The sequence below is a fragment of the Dasypus novemcinctus genome, chromosome 22, assembly GCF_030445035.2.
Source record: "Dasypus novemcinctus isolate mDasNov1 chromosome 22, mDasNov1.1.hap2, whole genome shotgun sequence".
NCBI classification, from domain to species: domain Eukaryota; kingdom Metazoa; phylum Chordata; class Mammalia; order Cingulata; family Dasypodidae; genus Dasypus; species Dasypus novemcinctus.
This window is the reverse complement of record NC_080694.1, coordinates 58270763-58292307: the sequence shown is the minus strand read 5'-3', so window position 1 is coordinate 58292307 and position 21545 is coordinate 58270763. Positions and strand designations below refer to the sequence as shown.

The following is a 21545-nucleotide window of genomic DNA, read 5'->3' as shown; positions in this document are numbered from 1 at the left end:
GTATGATTGTGGTTGAAAGAGGAAGTTTATGGTTGTTTATGTCATTAGAAGGAAACTAGACAATGAACTTGGCATTATATAACAATGAATTCAGTTGTGGTTGATGAATGTAGTCAATAATACAAATATAAGAATGCTCTTTAATGAACTATAATAAATGTATGCCACTCATACAAGATGCTAATAATAGGGTGCTATAGGGGAACAATATGAATAATGCAAATTCTGACTATAGTTAACAATAAGATTGTAATATTTTCATCGACTGTAACAAATGCACCATAACAATGCTAAAGAGCATTAATAGAAGAAATAAAGAGTATGGTAGCCTTCTTTCTGAAGTAATGAAAATGTTCTAAATTCATTGTGTTGATGAATGCAAAGTTATGTGATTATGCTGAGAGCCATGAATTGTATGTTATGAATGGAGTGTGTGGAGCACAAATAATTAAAACTTTTAAAAAGAAAAAAAAAACATGTGATTTCTTGATTAATTCCACCGATGTACTTAGACTGGTTAATTACATCAGAGCAGAGTGTGAATTTCAGAAAGCCTCCAATGGCAGCATATAAAGATATCCTTACAGCCCTTAGTTAGAAGGCAAATTGTACTGAAGATCAAACTCAAAATTTGACTGTAAATATATCAGAAACTCAAAGAAGGCTGATTTGAGCCACAGTAAGTTTTTGATGCTAGAGTCATGCTTGCTGGAGTGAAACTTCTCATCCTACAGGGAGTGGCCCAATACCCCATGCTGAGGGATAGCACCTCCTTTTACCAGAAGACCCCACAGAAGTTTCATTTGGTACAGATGGCTTTTAAGACAATATTTGCCTAGGTGAGTTCTCTCCCTCACTTTCTCTAATATTGTCTAGGCAGATCACTAGATGTGGTCTTAGCTTGGTCCAACTGGTGTAGGACCATGTTGGGAAGGGATTATTCACCCACAGGTGCAGAGAAAAGGGCCTGCCTGGAGTATGAAATGAGGATATTGAGGGTAGAGTATAAGACAAGACAAGGAAAAATTTTCCATACAGGGATCCATTACAGTGATTGAAATATAATGTCCTTTAATTCAAATGGGAATTTCCAAAAAGGGCCACTCTTCCTGAATTAGTTTATCAGAAGCAACACTGCATCTCAGGTGGGACAGCAGAGAAAAATGCCATTTTTTTATAGATGTAAAAGCATGCAGGACTGATGGTCACTAACATATTCCCATTCAACTCACCAATGTGGGCCCAGCAAAAATAGACTTTAGCAGATGGTTGAGGATTGTCATAGAAATAATCCAATAGTAGATGTGCTAAAAGGGCAACCTTCATTCTAGGTATGCTCTTTTGCATATCTTGTGCCACCTGGGATATCCTTGACAGAGAAGATCAACACAGGCTTTCTTGGCTGGTATGCAGCAACTCATCTGTTGGGTGTGTTTTTTGGAATAGTCATCAGAAAGGAGGATAAGAAGCAGCACATTCACATGGTATAGACAACAGTAGCCCTTCTCATTCTCTCCAAAAACTGTGCTACTTTTCCAGTCCCTTTCAAATAGAATCTGAAGGGAACTTGATCCCCTGGAACATCACATTGTCCCACAATATACAGGAAAAATCATGTTAACTGGACCAGAATAGCAAGACATGGCAAGGATTCTGGATACCACATCAAGATATACAAACTCCACAGGGAGGAAGAGAAAGTCTACACAGTGTCAGGGACCTGGACTAAAGTGGAGTTTTCATGACCTAGTGTTCTGGAAAATGCCCAGAGTTCCTCTCCAAGGTAAGGGACAAGGTATCACTTTTTGATGCTCCCGCCACAATGAAAGAAGAACCACAATGTTCAGAAGAAAAAGGCATAAATCCCATGAGGTTTTGCAGACAGCATACATTACACTCGGCCAAAAGCACTGTCCAGCTCAGATGACTCAGAATGGATGCCAGTGTTGAGTGGGGTCTAGAAAAATAAAGGGCTTGTGGGAAGACCAAGCAGCAGTACAAGAAGTAGACTCCATGGTGTCGTGTAGAGTCCTTAGCCAGTCCCAGTAGGAGAGTCAAAGCTGAGATCCCTGCGGTTTTGCAGCAAGGTCATGAAACCTGAAACAATGCACGTACTCCATTCAGAAGGAATCTCCTGGTATGCTACTGCCTCAGGTAAAGAGCAGCATCAGACCACGGGAGATGAAGCTACTCTCCACCCAGAGCTGGAAGCTGTCCTCGAGGTGCAAGTTCAACAGACTCAGAAGCAATCCATTGTGCAATGGAAAAAATTCATCTGGGATCTGATGTGAGCATGTCCAGAGGGCACAAGAAAATTTCATGAGCAGATGGCTGAGATCTCCTTGCCACCCACTAGTGTTGCACCAATCCTATTTCATGCTTTTTTTTTTTTTGTAAATCCCAGTTTACGAAGGAAAATGGCATGATTGAATTGGAAAATCACCATTTTGCAACATCAAGTGAAATGATTTACTAACAGCTACCAAAAAGCCTTGGTAAAAGGTCAATGGGGAACTTTATTTATGGAACACTGAGATTAGCTGAAACTACAGATTAATCTTACCATCACTAAGTGTGAGACAACCTGCTATTAAATTCTTCTAACAGATGGGAGGGTATAACTAGTGTCTCTCTATGGAGCATCCTTATACTGTATCTAATCCAGCATCTGTGTCTTAGTGGCAAGTTACAGGATGTAAGGGGATACAGAAAGATATCAGATGGTGCTAAAAGGAAGAAGTGGGTCAGGTCAATGATGAGACATTCTGTAAGTAACCTTGCTTGGTTTTCTGTTTTCTAAGAAATAGAAAAAGGAAAGTGAGGGGAGGTGTTGTGGTAGAATAAGAGACATGAGACACACAATAATTCGTTGCCATTTGCAGATCCTGTTCAGATCCTGATTTTTTTTAAAATTCCAATATAAAAAGATAACTTTGAAACAGGTAGAAAAATTGTCGTAATGTCTGGTTTAGATAATATTAAATGATTATTGTTAATCTGTAAGGTGTAATGATGGCCTAGGAACTACGTTTCAATAAGCTTTCATCCAATAGATATTCATGGTGAACTACTTAAAGGACAAATTACATTATGTCTTAGATTTGCTCAAAAATACTGCAGAAAACATCAGTTAAGTATATGGAAACTTGAGTGATAAAATATTGAGAATTGTTGAAGCTGGTTATTGGACACTCAGTAATTTTAGTCTGTTTTCCTTTTTTTGCATATGTGGAAATTTCCATAATTATATGTTAAAGCAGAAAATTAGTAAGGAGTCCAGAATCCAGAAGCAATGATTTTCCAGAGTCTTATTTACAGAGTGACAGAAAGCTTTGGGGGTGGGCAAAAAGAAAGATTTATCACTCTGGGGGGAATCCAGGGACAGTGATAAAAGCTGGGAGTGGAGTTTATCTAAAACCTGGATACTCAGCACCTAATGCCCTTGTGCTTTCATTCAGTAAAAAGGGCCCTGATTGTGGCAAGTAAGACTGACACAACAAACAGCACAAATAGCCTGGGATAGCCAGAGGGCTTTCAGCAGAAACTGCACTTCTGAAAATGAAAAAATTCAAACAAAACCCAATCAAGTTCCCTTAGGCAAAGGGGTTAGAAGATTTCAGTATTTCTTTAAGGAGAAATAACTGGTACCATTTTGACAATCTGCGATATGCCAAGAGTTTATTGGGCATTTTAGAAGCAATACAAAAAAAAAAATTTAAACTGATAATTGAATAAATTATTTATAGAGAAAAATTACCAATTTAAGGGATTTTAGATTCCTAACTGACGATAACGTTGCCTTCAAAATTTTCCAACTTAAAGTCCTCCCAGGCACTGGTATGGACAAGGGGCTGAGCCAGAAGAACTTAGGTCTTATTTGCAGGAGCCCTGTAGAGAGGACATAGATTTAAAAATGTTCTTCTCCCTGAGACAGACGTGAAGCTTAAGAAAGAGAGAAAAGGAAGAGAGGAGAGGAGAAGGGTAGAGAGGAGAGGGGAGGGGAAGGGAAGGAGGGAGAAGGGAAAAGGGAAAGAGCTAATAGGGCATCTATAGGGCACTTAGAAATCATAGCATTTCCCATCAGAATAGCATAGTATATCCAGAGCCATCCTCAGGGGAAAAATACCAGAGAAAATCTCGTGGCTAAACGTGTGGAAACCCAGGCTTTACCTTCTCGACAGGGAGTCCAGGGGACCCAGTTAATGCAGCCATGAAATTATCAGCAGATTCCCAGAAAGTTTCTAGTCCATTTGTGATTTTTATCCTACCTCTCCTCTCTGAAGATCACGGCAAGGTTGAAAGTAAAGTTAAAAATTAAGCTTTCGACTATTACGTACTGAGGTTAAAGGATTAGTGAAAGATAACAGGCTGGAATTCGTACCTGTGGAAATTGAATATTTTGCAAAGTGGAGAGGAAGTCTTCACAGCAGAAGAAGGTCTCTTATTTTCTGCCCTGAATCAGGTTAGTTTTATTCTTGTATACTGCTTGTTAAATGAAATTTTCAATCAGTTAGTTCCCCAGAGGACAGTAAGGAGCCTTCTCTGGCTAAGAGCTTATCAAAGGAATTTAACAATTTGGGGAAATCTTTAGGGAAAAAATATGCATACCTATCTTCAGAGGCTTATCAGAAGGGAGAGAGGAAAGAAAGCATTCCTGGGGTGGAGGAGGATTGGGGAGTTGCTTGGATCCACAAGGATAGAGAAGAGAGACTGTGTGTGGAGGGGGTGGGCGAGCATTCGTGTACTTACAAGTGGTGTGGTGTTTGTGTGATGTCCGTGCTTCGGTCTGTATGTGCATGTATAAGTGTGGGGTGTGGGTGGTGTGTAAGTGGTGAGTGTGAAGAGGTGTGGTACGTGTAGTTTGTCTTCATGTGCTGTGTGTGGTATTGTGACATGTGTGGTCTATACGTGTGAGGGGCATATGTGCAGGGAAAAGGAGTATTTGTGGTACACGTGTATGTGCAGTGTGCGTGTGCTTTGTGTGTTGTGTGTGTGTGTGTTGTGTGTGTGTGTGATGTGTGTGGCCTGGAAGTAAGGAGCAGCCTGGGCTGGGTTCCAGAGGGTGCTACTGCTCAGCGAGCTGCCTCTTGAGACACCCAAGGCCTTGCGGGCCTGGGGGCACTGGTGTCCTCAGTGGGCATCCTCAGCGGGGGAGGTCCAGGCTGCCCAGGGCCTGCGGCTTGCCTGACTCAGGAGGAGTGCGGGGCAGAGGAGGCACAATTCCCTCCCGTGTTATGCTGATGTCGATGTGTTTTGACTCTCAGTGGATGGAGACAACCCTCTGGGAAGGAGAGAGCAGCTGCAGCCCGTTTCCAAATGGAGAACCCGCGACGTCCCCCGAAAGGTGACACTCTTCTCTGCCCATCTCACAGGGTTTCTTCTACTCAAGTACGACCTCACAGAGTCCATGTGAGAGGATTTTCCATGGAAACGCATCAGTGTCTTAGAAATGCTCAGGAAAGGAGGAGGGAAAAAATCAGTCCTGTTATGGTTTTCCGTCAAAAGAAAATTAAATGAAAGTATCTATGTGCCCTGGCCCCTCACACTTTTACAGGTTTTTTCCATGTTTGTTCACTTGTCTGTGTATCACTTGCAAGTGAACAGAGAAAGAGGTGGGCTATTACCGTGTCATCTCAAGCAACAGGGGCCAGATCAGGGGAGGGAAATGGCAAGACCAAGTTTCTTGAGTCCTCACATCTTTGGACAAGAGTGGAAACCACAGATGTTCACTGACGAATTTTCAGAGAAATTTAATCTTAAGCAGGAGAGGGGAAAGACAATGCGGAATTAGCACTTTTGGCTCAGGGTCGTGTCCATGTCACGGGGGACAAAATACCAGCAAAGAAGGGTGGGACAAGGGGCTGAATATTTTCCAATTTATATACAGTCTAGTAGTACAATTTTATATTTCTTCTTCAATCAAACTCGATATTTATTTATTTTTATATTTTTAATATTCCATTTCACGTGACTTCAAATTTATATATACACAAATATACATCTTTATATTTAAATTTTTTCTATATTTCATTGATATTTGGTCTTTTACTTAGCATTTCTTTCCTTTGCTGGCTCTTTGGGTTTGTTCCTTTACCAAGTTTTTGAATTCTTTCTCCTTATATTTAGTGATACACATTTTGCTCTACTGAAATTCATGAATTTCCTATGGATTGTTTTACGTTTAGTCATTTCCAAGTACTTTAGAATTCCCTGTGGTTTTTTTTTTTTAACTGAAAAATTATTTAGAAGTAATTTGAGGTCTTCCTTGAGGAATGTCGAGGAAAGAAATGAACAAAAGTCAAAGGCCACCCCTGGGCAGTCACTGAGCCATGACATCCAACCCTCTTCTGCCAACCACAGGCATTTTTCCTCCATCCCTCTCCAACTCACGGCCTGATTCTCTCTCCCAGCTATGTTCTCGGTTTGTCTCCTAGCTCTCCAGGACTATTCTCTTTCTTTTTCCTTTGGAGGGTTGTGTTTTGGAATCTTTGGGGGAGGCCATACTGAATATTTGCTTTGTCTGTGCGTCCACATGGGATTCCATTTTAAACACAACTCCTTGGTTTGAGATGTTTTTAGATCATCCAAGTAGAGTGAATTAAGGCTGCAAAGAAAAGCAAGGGCTGGCTGGTGGCAAAGATTTCTCAGAGTCTTGGCTTTTCTTCCTTCTGCTCATTTGCAAGGTTCATACAGGGCAAATTATTTTGCTAGTCCCTGGCAGGGTGGAGATCCCAGGAGGTCTTTGGTATCAAAACTTCTGTGAGAGGATTCCAACTGAACTCTGCCCTTGTCAGAACCCTGCATTTTGACTCCTCATGTCCTCATGCCCTGAAAGGGAAAAGAAAAAGAAAAACTTAGACAAAATGTCTTTCAAACAAATATGCATCCACTCCTCAACATATGTCTGAGAACTCATCTACCCTAGGCCCTTTCCGTGGATGTTCTGTCTTTTCTATGTAATCATTCATTCTTATGATCAAGTATGAAGTTTAAATATATGTTATCTAATATGTTTTCATATTAGATATAAAATTTGTTTTCAATAGGAGGTCAATCCAGGAAACTTGCCAACTAGTTTGCTAGGCAATAATGTTTAGGTTTCTTTTTTTTTCACTTTATACTATACCTGAGAAAATACTTTAAAATTGTACATAGACATCTTCCTCAACCATTTTTTATAGTTGTATATGATTATTGAGTCATTCATTTATAAACATCTAATTTGTTTAAAATCTTTTATTACTTCAAAAACTTATGCAAGACGTTTGCTAGTGATAAAGGTTTAATTTCATAAGATATATACATATATAACACATTATAACGAGTACAACAATGCTGATTTATGAATGTGATAGTAATCTAGGGAAGTCAATTTTTTTAAATTTATTGAAGTATATCACTTATACATAAATATTCAGAAACAATAAGTGTATGATAATAGTTGTGAAGAAACAAAACAAACATAAATAACATCATTCAGGACTCTCATAATTCACCTTACCACCAATAACTTGCTTTGTTGCTAAACCTTTTTAACTAATGATTAAAGAACATTGACAAGGGAAACGGACTTTGGCCCAGCGGTTAGGGCATCCGTCTACCATATGGGAGGTCCGCGGTTCAAACCCTGGGCCTCCTTGACCCGTGTGGAGCTGGCCATGCGCAGTGCTGATGCGCGCAAGGAGTGCCATGCCACGCAAGGGTGTCCCCGCGTGGGGGAGCCCCACGCGCAAGGAGTGCGCCCTTGAGGAAAACTGCCCAGCGTGAAAAGAAAGTGCAGCCTGCCCAGGAATGGTGCCGCCCACACTTCCCGTGCCGCTGACGACAACAGAAGCGGACAAAGAAACAAGAAGCAGCAAATAGACACCAAGAACAGACAACCAGGGGAGGGGGGAAATTAAATAAATAAATAAATCTTTAAAAAAAAAAAAAAAGAACATTGACAAAATATTACTACTAAACAAAGTACTTTTACCCCAACCAATCCTACTACTATTATCTTTGTATCATTTATATATGAACATACATAAACAATTAAGTGTATAGTAAAAGTTGTGAATGTAGACAACAAATATGCATAACATCATACAGGGGTCCCATACATCAATCCTCCACCAACACTTTGCATTGTCATGAGAGGTTTGTTACAAATTATGAAAGAATATTGTCAAAATCTTACTACTAATCTTAATCTTTATCTTACATTTGGTGTGTTTTACCCCCATTCCACTCTGTTGTTATTTTGTAAATATATTTTTTATGACAGCAGTTGTAAACTTATAAAACAATCATGCACATGTACAGAATTCTCAAACAACACCCCTCCATTAACACACAACAATGTGGTGTGGCATTTGCTACAGATAAAATAATATCATATTAGTGTGCATTTGGCTCACCTTTTTGAGACTGCCTCGGTATCAAAACAGTACATATTTCACATAGATGCAAGAATATTATATTATTACTACTAACCACAGTCCATAGGTCACTCCAGCTGTATTTTTCCCATGTTTCTCCACATTCACATCACCCTGTAGTAGTGATATACAATTGCTCTAGATAACAAAGTTCTCTTGCATCGTACCAGCAACCACAATTTTCATCCACCTCTTAGTTTACTGTGCTCTCCAGTTCCTAGATTATTCTCTAGCATTCTGTCAGTTGTCATTTACATAACTTGACTACCATTTTCAATCACGTCCCCATTTATAATCTAGCTGTTACTCACTGTGAGTTACCATCCACTCTATACATTTCCAAAATTTTACAGTAAAGCTATTTAAATCCTCTCTGTATATTAAACATCAGTAGTCCACTCAGTCGTCTCTTATCCACTTTAAGAATCCACTACTTACCACCAGGAGTTGAAAATTTTTCCAATAATTTCATCTAGAAATTTTATGGTTCTGGCTTTTATTTTTAGGTTTTTAATCTATTTTTAGTTAATTTTTGGTAAGGTGTGAGATAGGGGTCCTTTTTTCTTCTTTCAACTATGGATATCCAATTCTTTCAGCACCATTTGTTGAATGGATTGTTCTGTCCAAGCTGTGTTAGTTTGATGGGCTAGTCAAAATTCACTTGACCATACCTGTGAGGGTCTGTTTCTGAACCATAAATTTGGTTCCATTGGTCTATTGTGTCTGTCTTTAGACCAGTAGCATGCTGTTTTTACCACTATAGGTAGGTATTATGACTTAACGTCTGGAGATGAGGATTTGACCCTCCTTTTTATGATATTTCTAGCTATTCAGGATTCCTTACCCTTCCAAATAAAATTAACGATCATGTTTTCAATTTTTTATTTAATGCTGGTGGAATTTTCATTGGGATTGCATTAAATCTGTACATCAATTTGAGAAGAATTGACATCTTAATGATTTTTAGTCTTCCAATCCATGAGCATGGAATGTTCTTCCAGTTAGGGCTTTTTTAATTTGTTTTAACATTGAGTTGCAGGGAAGCAGACTTGGCCCAATGGATAGGGCATCCACCTACCACATGGGAGGTCTGTGGTTCAAACCCCTGGCCTCCTTGACCAGTGTGGAGCTGGCTCAGGTCCCACACTGATGCACACAAGGAGTGCCGTGCCACGCAGGGATGTCCCCGGTGTAGGGGAGCCCCACGCGCAAGGAGTGTGCCCCGTAAGGAGAGCCACCCAGCGCAAAAGAAAGTGCAGCCTGCCCAAGAATGGCACCACACGCATGGAGAGCTGACACAACAAGATGATGCAACAAAAAGAAACACTGATTCTGGTGCCGCTGATAAGGATAGAAACGGTCACAGAAGAACACACAGCGAATGGACACAGAAAGCAGAAAATTGGCGGGGGGGTGGGAGTGAAAAAAATGAAAAATAGATCTTTAAAAAAAAAGCAGTGAATTGCAGTTTTCTGAATACAAGTGCTTTATATCATTGGTTAAGATTATTCCTGACTATTTGAGTTTTATCCGTCACATTTTATTTTCACCTCTCTTTTGACATTTTTAGATAATTTTATTGATACCATTTTCATTTCTAGACTCTCTTCCAGGCCCCTCTCTCCTGTCTTTACTTTTGAGGCTCTAGCACACCCTTTAGTATTTCCTGAAAATCTGGTGTCTTGCATAGAAATTCTCTCAGTTTCTGTTTATCTGTGAATATCCTATTTCATCCTCATTTTTGAAAGACAGTCTTGCTGGATATAAGATTGTTGGCTGAAAGTTTTTCTCTTGAAGTATCTCAGATATATCAGACAACTCTCTCTTGCCTCCATTGTATCTGGTGAGAAGTCCACATTTAATCTTATTGGATATCCATTATATGTTATGCATTGATTTTCTCTTGCTGCTCTCAGAATTCTCTCTTTGCCTTTGGCATTTGACATTTGGATGAGAACGTGTCTTGGAGTAGGTCTGTTTGTAATTTTGGGGATGGTATTATGTTGTGGTTCTTGGACAGGGGTATCTATGTCCTTCAGTAGGGTTGGGAAATTTTCTACCATTATTTCTTCAAATCTTCCTTCTGCCCCTCTTCCCTTCTCTTCTTCTCTGGGACACCCATGATATGTATGTTTGCATGTCTTTTGCTGCCATTTAGTTCCCTGAGACCTCGTTCAATTTTTTTCTGTTCTTTTCTTCATCTGTTCTTTTGTATGTTCACTTTGAGAGGTCATTTCTTCAAGCTCACCAATCCTTCCTTCTGCCTCCTCAAATATGCTATTATAAAATTCCAATGTTTTTTAAATTTCATTTATTACATCTCTCATTGCCATAAGGTCTGCTATTTTTCTATGCATGCTTTCAAAGTCTTCTTTGTGCTCTTCCAATGTCTTCTTAATATCCTTAATCTCTTTAGCCATCTCATTGAATTTATTAAGGAGATTTGTTTGAACATCTATAATTAGTTGTCTTAATTCCTTTATGTCATCTGGATGCTTCTCTTGTTCCTTTAACTGGGCCATAGCTTCCTGTTTCTTGGTGTGGACTGTAATTTTTGGTTGGTGTCTTCACATCTTGCTTAAAAGAGTATTTTTTCTGGGTGCAGTTTTTTCTTTCGTTTAGGGCTTCCTATCCTTTCTCCCTTGCTGGTTGTGCAGTATTAGCCAGGCATGTAGTTAATGCTGTAAGCTGTGGAGGCTCACGCTGTCCTCATTGCACCAAAGACCAATGAATCTTCTTCCAACTTTCTCCTTTGCCAGGAGTAGGGACTGAGTCACAGCTGTGTGGAATAATCCAAGTGCAGGCCTAGACTGTAGTTGCCCAGAGAGACTGATGAAGCTTCACATCCCTTTCTCCCCTGCCTGGGGCAGGGATGTAGCTGCAGGTGTAGGCAGCAATCTACGCAATGTGGGTCCAAGATGATTGCAGTTGCCCTGGTAGACTTCTGATTTTCAGTCAATGCCAACCAAAGTTCTCTGCAGTTACCTGTGTAGGCTGGTGCAGCAATCCTCAGCCTCCTCCCTGCCAGAGGCAGGGCTGAAGCCTAGGCTAGGACTGCAGGCTGATCTGCCTGAAAGAACCTGGTTCCTGCCACACTGAGAGTTTCAGTCAGGCCCGCTTCCCCTAAGTATGGGGACAGAGTCAAAATGGTGGCTACTGGCCTCTTTCTGACTTGGGCTGGTTCACACCCCAGCTGTTGCACTGTTATATTTTAGCCAGCCAATCTACCAATCAGTAGTGGAAATTGGCAACCAGCCGTCTCCTCCTCCCATGTTCATGGGAAATGGAGCTTCCAATTCCAGCCACAGAACAGCTCCTGGGTCGGCTTGTGCCACCAGAGTAGGACGATCACCTACCTCCACGGCTTGCCAGCCATTTCCCAGAGAGGCTGGTGCAGGTCCCCACGGCTTCCTCCCTGCTGGAGGTGGCCCTGGGACCTAGGCTAGAGCTGCAATCTGATCTGGATGGGAAGAAGCCAGGCCCCACCAGCACTGGGATTCTCGTCCGCCCACTTCCCTCATGCCAGGCGCTGAGTTAAGATGGCAGCTCCCAAGCAATTTCTGACTTGGACAGGCTCAAACTTCAGCTGTTCTCAGGATGATACTGTAGCCCGCTGAATTTCCTCATCATAGCTGAAATTGTTGCCCCAATTTTGGGGAAGTGGAGCTTTCATTTCCAGCCGCAAAACAGCTCCGCAGGCGGCTTGTACGTCTGGTAGAGGATGGGCACCAGCCTCCGGGGTGTGGAGACTCTACTTATGAGTTTTCTCTGCAGATGGGCCGTCTCCTCCTTCCACTCCTTAAATGACATTGCAGGATGCTCTTCTGGTCTTCTGGAACCCACAGAGAGGTGCTTCAGCTAGCTCCAGCGATCTCTGAGTGTTTACTAACCGCCCTGTAATGGAAGCTGACTCTAGGAGCTCCTTACTCTGCAGCCATCTTGCTGGTTCTCCCAAGCTAATTTTTATTGAAAGACAACTTGAGGATAATCTAGGAACTGTGCAATATAATGATTTTGGTGGCATATGAGGATTCTGGTTAATAATACAAACACAAGAAAATCCTTCTCTTTCAAGGTGTTCAGTATATGGTGATAAATGGGAAAAATACAACTAATGTAACCTATAGATTATAGTTAGTCATAGTATTACAGCAAAAGTTAAACAGGTATTATATCATTGCTGAAGGTTAAAAAAATACAGTGCTGAGTCTTATGAGATGTGAATTCTATCAGGCTTTTTTTTTCCATTTTCTTCATTAACAAGATGATCATGGTCATGTCGAGTAAAACAAGAAAGAAAAAGAAAAATGTAAACTTTCAGTTTAATAGAAACAGAAATAAAATAGCACCTAATCATATATGACAAAATTTAACAGGCAATAAAAAATCACAAATAAAGATAGCAGCAAAAGAACCTTAGTGATTCACAAAAACATGAAAAAACACCAAAGCTAAGATGGGATTATCCCAGAAATCAAAGAGCTGTGTGCTATAAGAAAACATATATATGCTATTCAAAACACATTAAATAAAAGAGGAAAATTTTGTGATCATCTCAATAAATATGAAAAAGTATTTTTATCAAATGAAATGCTCGTTTTAAAAAAAATCTTCATTAACTATGAATGTGTGGAAGGCAGAACTCTAAGATGGCCCATCAAGGTCCCCAACCCCCTAGGTGCTCAGGGTGGATCTAAGTGTGCAGAGGGTAGAGCTGGGAGCCCAGAGAATAGAGCCAAGACCCACAAAGGATTAGATCGAGATCCCAAGAAAAATCAAATATTTGTCTGACTGGTCTTCAAAACTCTTATGGATTAGTGACTCTTTTATTCCCTTTTCATCACATTTTATAGTAGAATGTCTGTATTAGCTGGGGTGTCTCTGGGGAAGCAGCAGATAGGAGATATCTATAAATATATAAGATTGTGTAAAATTGTCTCATGCAACCATGAGTATGCACAAGTCCACATTCCACAGAGCAGGCTGCAAGCCAGGGATTCCTCAATGAGTTCCCCAGGAGAAATGGCTGTCTGAAGTACAGGTAGGTTTTCTCTCTGAATGCTGAAATGATTTCTCCTTTTAAGATCTTCACCTGATTGAGTAAATCATCACTCACTGCTGAAGGAAATCGCCTAAGTTGATGGTAGATATAATGAGCCATGTATGCAATCAAATCATTGATGATTTAAGTCCATGAAATGTTCTTGTATTATAATTGGACAAGTGTTTGTTGACCAAAATACTGGGCAGGATTACCTGGCTGAGTTGACACATACACCTAACGATCATAGTCCACCTCTTGTCAGTTTGGCAGCTGTACACATCTCTTTTAAACATACTCTATCTCTAAAAAAAAACAAAAACAAAACAACAATGCAGGCATATACTATTTTGAACTAACTGTACTTAACTGACCTGAATACAACCAGAAATGTAGTAAATCACCCCAGAATAGTGTGCCAGTCCTTGGGCAATATTCACAGTTATAATTATGTCAGATGTTAAGGGGGAAAGAAAGAGAAGTAAACAAAGATATTCATTTTATATACGTACACAAACATACTCAAAACAAAGCAAAGGAGACCTATTCATGACCATTACAGTCCTCATTTCTGTAACTGGTTGTGACAGTTTGACGTTATTTTATGAATCTCAACAAGAGGGAGATTATGTTTGCAAACTAAACTAGGCCTCTGGGTGTGATTCCCTTTGATGGCAATAAATTCAGCTGACGCTTCTTAGAATAAATTTTCTGTTAAGATAGAGTTACGGCTTTTTGCTTTGACTACATCAGTGGGTGTGATTCAGGTTCAGTCCCTGCCCCCTTGCTGTTTCTCATATAACTGGGTATTCATTCAAGAAGACACATGGAAGAGAGAGGTCTCTCATTTTTTGATACTACCATGTGGCAGAAAGGAGAAGGCTCAACAGCTAAAGCCCCAGGGAGAGGTGAACTATTTTGCCTGTTGCCTAACAGCTGATATGAGAAGACAGCTGAGACTGATACAGGAGGCTTGGAAAGAAACAAGCTCTGTGCCAGCAGAGGACTTCACTTAAGCACAAAGCCTGAAGAGTAAAAGGAAAGCCATAGGGGAAGGCAGAGACCAACCAGAGATAGGCACCATATTATGTCAACATGTGGGAACCGACTTTCATGAGAAAGCAACTGTGAGTTGTACATTTTATAGCCCTGTAACTGTAAGCATTTACCCCAAATAAATACTCTATATAAAAGCCAACAGAATTCTGCTACTGTGCATTGGTATCCCTTTTGCAGACTAATACCCTGGCCATGTGGTGGAAATTTGTATTGATCACTAATTTCTCCCACTACCCAGTCCATGTGCCTTTACCCTCAGGAAGCACCTCAGCTGGCCGTGGGTCTTTGCCTTGTGGGTTGACCCAGAGCTTCTTTCCTTAAGATTCTGGGCCATTGATATTCTTGCCTGGATTGGTTTGTTGCAGTTTTCCATTGAATTTAATCACAGAGCATGGTCAATCTCTAGTTTCTTTGGGAGATCTCCTGAGATCCTGGGATGGGATAAATGTATTTTTATGTAGGACACACACAAATCTTTGGGCCAGAGGGTGGACTATTGTAGGCAGAATTCTATCACTAAGGCCCCCTCAATGCCTAGCTCCTGGGCATACACCTCCTCCCATTTGTTCATTCATGCACTCATCTAGTGGCTATTTGAAAAGATTTTGAAGATGTAATTACAATTCCAAATCAGTTAACCTTCAAATAGGGAAATTATCCAGATGAGGCTGCTCTAATCACATGGAATCATTTAATGTGGATATAGAAGTCAGAAAGAGAGAAACTAGCAGTTTGGATGCTTGAGAGGGATTCAGCACAAGGGAGGTTCTCTATTGTTAGCTTTGAAGTTGGAGGTGGCCACCGGATGAGTAATGGCAACAGGCTCTAGTTGCTGAGAGTAGTTCTTGGCTGACAGTCATCAGGGAAATAGGGACTCTAGCTCTAAATCCACAGGAAAATGAATTCTGTGGATAATATGAATCACCTTGGAAACGAATCTTCACTAGAGTTTACATATGAGAACTCACTCTGGACCGTGCCTTGATTCCTGCCAGTGAAGCCCAGAACACAGTCCCAGCCATGCCATGCCTAGATCTGACCCACAGGACTGTGCAATTATCAGTGGTTACATCGGTGCTGTTTTAAGTGACTACATTTGTGGTGATTTATTATACAGTAAAAGAAAACCAATAAAATTTGTGAGGCATATGACATAAAATAACTTCACACACAGTTTCTGAAATATAGAACCTTAGAAGCAGTTCGAGTAAAATCTGGAACAATAGTGTAAAACCAGGGATGCCAATGTAATCAATAAGACATGGTAATTTTGGGTTTTTTTTTTATATTTATTTTTTGTCTTTATTTCTTTAATGTTACATTCAAAAAATATGAGGTCCCCATATGCCCCCTACCCCCTCACCCCACTTCTCGCCGCATAACAACAACCTCTTCCATCATCATGAGACATTCATTGCATTTGGTGAATATATCTCTGAGCACTGCTGCACCTCATGGTCAATGGTCCACATCATAGCCCACACTCTCCCACAGTCCACCCAATGGGCCATGGGAGGACATACAATGTCTGGTAACTGTCCCTGCAGCACCACCCAGGACAACTCCAACTCCCGAAAATGCCCCCACATCACATCTCTTTCTCCCACTCCCTACCCCCCACAGCCACCATTGCCACTTTCTCCAGACCAATGCCACATTTTCTTCGATTACTAATCACAATAGTTCATGAATAGAATATCAGTAAGTCCACTCCAATCCATATTCTATTCCTCCATCCTGTAGACCTTGGAATGGTTGTGTCCACTCCACATCTATATTGAGAGGGGGCTTAGATTCCACATGGATGCTGGATGAAATCCTCCTGCTTTCAGTTGTAGGCACTCTAGGCTCCATGGTGTGGTGGTTGACCTTCTTCAATTCCATGTTAGCTGAGTGGGGTAAGTCCAATAAACCAGAGTGTGGGAGTTGCAAGTCTGTTAAGGTTCAGGGCCTGGCTATCACATGGTCAGTCAAGAGATTCAGGTCCCCTGGGTATACATTAAACCTCAGCACCAACTATAGTTCTGATAAAAGTAACAGGAGAGACTTGTGGACAAAGATCACATCTGAGTCCAGCTCCATTACACAGAAACACAAACTCCAAAGTAGGGTCAACTGACATGGCACTGAACTCCATCTGCCATGACCATAGAACCTGTGGGTCTCTGTAGCCCTCAGAAGAACCAATACCTGGGGTTGTATCTACTTTATCTGTCTCTGGGACTCTGCTGATGTGTGCATAAAGGCAACCCCTCTGATAACGTCCCGGCTCTTTTTGGAGACTCATAGCCATACAAACTCATTTGTCCTTTCCATTTCCCCCCTTTATTCAGGTCAAAAAGCATTTTTAACTCCTGGTATTATATGTAGACTGAGATATTCTGCTGGTCTGAGTTGACCCTTTTATTCAAGGTCATGTTCTAGTAATCCCTCGGCACCAGGGTGGCTCATCCCCAGGAGTCATGTCCCACATTGGGGGGAAGGCAACACATTTACATGCTGAGTTTGGCTTTGAAACTGGCCACATTTGAGCAACATGGAGGCTCTCAGGAGGTAACTCTTAGGCACCCTGCAGCTCTCGGCCTTGTTCTTATTTCAGGTGCACAGGCTCACAAGCATAGTCATTAGTATCAAGGGCTCATTGTTGGACCTTCCTTCTTTTTGGTCTTTGCCATTGCACTTGGGGGATTGTTGCTGTTCCTTTAGGGACTGTGATAGAGTTCCCTTGACTAGGAACTTAACACCCCCTCAGTTGTTGTTTTTCATTGTAACCACTATGAATATATCCAAACATTTTTATGTACCCTGGATACATGCCCTGGAGAACTCCCTGCCAACCATGTGTCCCCTGTCAATAACATCCCACACCAGTATTCCTTCCCTGCTGTTGTTGAACCTCTCTGTGATCCAAAACTTCTTCAAAAATGAAGCCCAATATATTGCCAATTCCATTAATAGAAAAATGCAATATAGAGATGAGTTTAAAGGTTAGATATAGAATTCATATTAATTTAGAAAAATTAAGGTAAAAATAAATTGGGGTATCAAAAAATTTTTAAAATGCTAAAGTTTTGTTTTTGATGTTTTGCCTTCCATCACTGCAATAAGTGTTGCCCTGTATGCAAATTGGCAAGGTAACTACTTCTGTCTTTTCCTCAGTGTCTATGTCCTTTCTTTTTCTTTTTCTTTTTTTTCCTAATTATTAAGCTTATCTTCACAAGAGTTTTAGATCACAGTAATTCATATGTACAATATACAGTTCTCCCACATACCTAACATAAAACTTTTTCCCTTTCACAGCAATAATCTTTTTACATATTCATACTATATTTACTGAAACTGATGTACAGATTTTGAGACAATAGCTTTCAAACAAGGTAACATTTGGGTTTACATTGTGGAGTATATTTTAGACTATACAATTTTCTAAATTTTTAGTTATCTTATGTTTTACATTATGACTTACATTTTAGCCTATCAACCCCTATATATTTTTGGTGTAATTTTACATGTCTTATATCCATCCTTGCGTAATCTTGTGGAACACTTCCATTACCCACACAGTTACATTGTTTCCATCTATTCAATACCTCTTTCCCCCTCCCCTTAGGGCCCACAGTGACAGTCAATCTTCATTACTTGAACGGCCATGTTCAGAGATACTTGCAATAGTGTTGAGGGCTTGACATGCTCAACTGCCCTAATGCGCTGGGAGCCTCCATTTCTCTCGAGAGATACAATTTGAGAACATCAGTCCTCCCCAGGATGTGGGTATACCTTCACTCTCCTTACATGGGTCCCTATCCAATGATATAACCCACTATAGCAAAATGAGCATTCACATACTCCCTAGGAGCATCCTGCATCAGATTATCCCCTTTAAGCATCTTAAACAGGTAACCTTCCTTATTATATTTTTGAAAAAGTTTTCTCAGCAGTATACTCTCAATGAACACCTGACAATCTCCTATGCTCCTATGTTGCCCCACCCTCCCCCCAATTTCTTGGGCAGTATTACCCATCCTCCCATCCCTAGGCCCCTCAAGCCCGCAAAGCCCCACCCAAAGATAGCCCTATGCCCCCATTTTATCCCTTCTGTTTACACATACTTACCTCCAGCTTATCATAGATTTCACTCATGTAGGTGGCAGCTTACATCCTTCCTCTACCCCCCAATTTCCTTTAAGCCAATAGAGCTAGAGACTGGATGATAGACATTGGTAGTTTTGATCCAATGCGAAATCAAATTCAAGATATATGGAAAGGAAAGTAAGAAACAGAAATCATCATTATTTTCACATTAACTACATAGGAAACCTCCCCAAATTAACAGACGTTTTTAGAGAATTAGTAAGTTTGGCCTTGTCTGCATTTGGCATCTATATTCAAAAGTCAACTTCATTTCTCTAAGCCAGCCAGTCAATTTCAAAATGCAATTAAAAAGACAACAAATTGCCCTTCATTCAGTTGTAACAATATGACTTCCCACCTCTTTGTTATTTTCTTAACAACAAATTTGCTGTCGACTTTTAGATCTATGCCAATCTTATATGATCCTAGTTTCTCAATCTATTTTTAATTTTTTTCTGGTTTAATTATATACAAAAAAATGCACATATTTTGGGTGTACATTTTGTTGTGTTTCAACAAGCTTACACATGGCTGAATAACCAAACCCAGAGAATATACAGCACTTAAAATGTCCCTTCTTGCCCCTTTACAGTCTTCACTCTTCTCCCAGAGGGTAATGCTGTTCTTTTACCCAGCAATATCGATTTGTTTTGACAATTTTTGAACTCCCTAAGAATGGATTCATGTAACATATATGGTTTGGTGTTTACTTCCTTTAGCTGAGCATATTTTTGTTGAGATTCATTCAGATTCATCAAGATGTCCTTTTATTCCTGATAAATGCCCATTGTATTAATAGATCACAACATGGTCATCCATTCCAAACATTCTCTTTTGGATAAAACTGTTATAAACATTTCTGCACAAGTCTTTTGTAGAGATTTATTTTATTTCCCTTGGGAAAACAACATTTGTTCAAAATACTTTATTTCCCCTTTGTATTGCATTAATGCCTTTACTCAGAAGCATTTGACTATATATATATGCATCTCCATCTGGACTCTACTTTTATCAAGTGATGAATTTGTATGAACTTCACCAAGACTATAATAATAATTACTCTAAATTTATACTACATCCATACGTAGGTACAATTTTTTAAATGTTTTTATTTTCAATGTGCACACAAATATTTCTCAACTAGAGCATTCCCATAAATTTGAACAATTAAAATGCTTCCCTGAGAGTAAATGTCGTTATTGTTAGTAAGAGAACATACTTTCAAGGGTAATCCAGGGCATTTATAAAGTGTCCCTTTAAAATAGACATGGCACGGAGACTTGGAGAACAGGCTTAATTTTCTGGGGCATTTGAGTTGGGATTTTATTTTAGGAGGTAAAATCAGTCACACATATTCCTATTGTGGCACACTGTCTGAAAATCTATTGAATAAAATACTGTTTTGAATTCCTACATCCTGCTGCAAATTCTGAGTGGCCCTTCCTAAAGCTGAAGTGTGTCTTTTCCTCGGTGAGATAATTATTGCTGTTTCTCATTGTTTTGCCAGTTCTCAGTTTCTGCTCCTTCCGTTATGGTTTGTCCTTCCTCCTGCACTTGTGCAATGTCATAACCATAGCACAGAACACGTCTCTGAGCCTCACGATGGTGGTGATGGTGAACCACACTGAGCCACACAGCTTGACCAACTTCTCTGCAAACCAGCTTCCAGCTGACATAAAGGTATCTCAAAAATATTGTTCACAGTCACAAATTTAAAATCCTATTGTGCTAATTTGTGCATGGATTGAATGTTATATCTGACATAAGAAAATTACTATTAGAAAAATAATCTTGAATCTTGATTTGCCATGCTTTAAGGAGCCTAAATCAACATGAACCATGATTAAAATATGCCTCAATATTTGTGAAGGGCTTTGGTGTGTGACTTTGTCTTTTTTAAGAAAAATAAAACCCAAGAGTTAGGGCTACTTTAGAATTGAGAAGCTTAAGGAAGAGGAAAAATGGAAAGGATTTTAAGCCAGAAGTGGATGGTAAAGACACATTCTCTTTTTATTTAAATTTTACAACATGCAAGGTTATTTACATGCTCCATTAATTTCTTCTCTGGAAGGTAATATGTTGTTACTCATCAGAAAATGTTGGTAGTGGACAAAATGGAAATCAGTAGAAGAAAATTTTTTTTGTCTATACTCTTCTTGTGTTCCATTATGATTATAATGGCAGAGATGAATATATTATCTTTTTTTTCACCTTTTTCCATTCAAAATATCATACTAGAGGCAATGTACTGCATCTACTTTTTGTTGACTTTGTTTTATAGAAAAATGCTTTTATCCTTTCACTCCCAATTATTATGTAAGAAGTCATCTAGGAGCTTATATTACATCATACTTTCCATTTTTTCATTCCACTTTTTGTTATCTGTATTATTTCTACATTGTAAAATCATATGATATTAATAATTGTGTAAATTCTATTACCTTTATCGCACCACAATTTTAGTCTTAGTTCTATAGTTAAATGTATTCCTCTCTTCCCATCTTCAGTCCTTTAGGTGATGTTTTCCTAATCATGCCTTGTTGAATTAAGCTTGTCCTTTAGTAAATTTCTCAGGAAAAGCTAGTAGGTATAATATTAACTATGCTTGTTAGACCTTCACACTTAAAGGACAATGTGGCTGGAAACAAAATCTTAGGGTCCTGAACATTTCCCTGAGTTACTTGAAGGTGTTGCTGGGCTCCTATGTGAGCTTATGAAATTAAAAAGACAATATCTATGCCCACAACATTCCCAACACAGAAGGATGGAACAAGCATAGGCAATAGTATAGACATATGACTTCAAAAAGGAAGAGGATGGAGAATATCTCAAAAATATTGTTCACAGTCACAAATTTAAAATCCTATTGTGCTAATTTATGCATGGATTGAATG

The 21545-nt window shown here is 39.8% G+C and overlaps 1 protein-coding gene and 1 long non-coding RNA gene across 3 annotated transcripts in view; one reads left to right on the top strand and one right to left on the bottom strand.

Moving 5' to 3' along the window:
• Positions 1 to 1045: 1045 nt before the first annotated feature.
• LOC139437311 (uncharacterized) overlaps positions 1046 to 21545 on the bottom strand; it is a 211341-nt gene continuing 190841 nt past the window's right edge. Inside the window, exons 2-3 of one of the 2 annotated variants that reach the window (XR_011647067.1) lie at positions 4171 to 6828; positions 1046 to 2097 (exon numbers count right to left, since the gene is read on the bottom strand). This is a non-coding gene — a long non-coding RNA (uncharacterized lncRNA). Of the gene's footprint in view, positions 6829 to 21545 lie in introns of both variants that reach the window. The other variant, XR_011647066.1, reaches the window with a different exon arrangement.
• LOC101441584 (sodium-dependent phosphate transport protein 1-like) overlaps positions 3451 to 21545 on the top strand; it is a 45792-nt gene continuing 27697 nt past the window's right edge. The window contains exons 1-3 of the mRNA XM_004475789.5: positions 3451 to 4462; positions 5265 to 5344; positions 20159 to 20331. Of these exons, the coding sequence (XP_004475846.1) occupies positions 5317 to 5344; positions 20159 to 20331 (201 nt within the window). The 5' untranslated portion in view covers positions 3451 to 4462; positions 5265 to 5316. The remainder of the gene's footprint in view (positions 4463 to 5264; positions 5345 to 20158; positions 20332 to 21545) is intronic.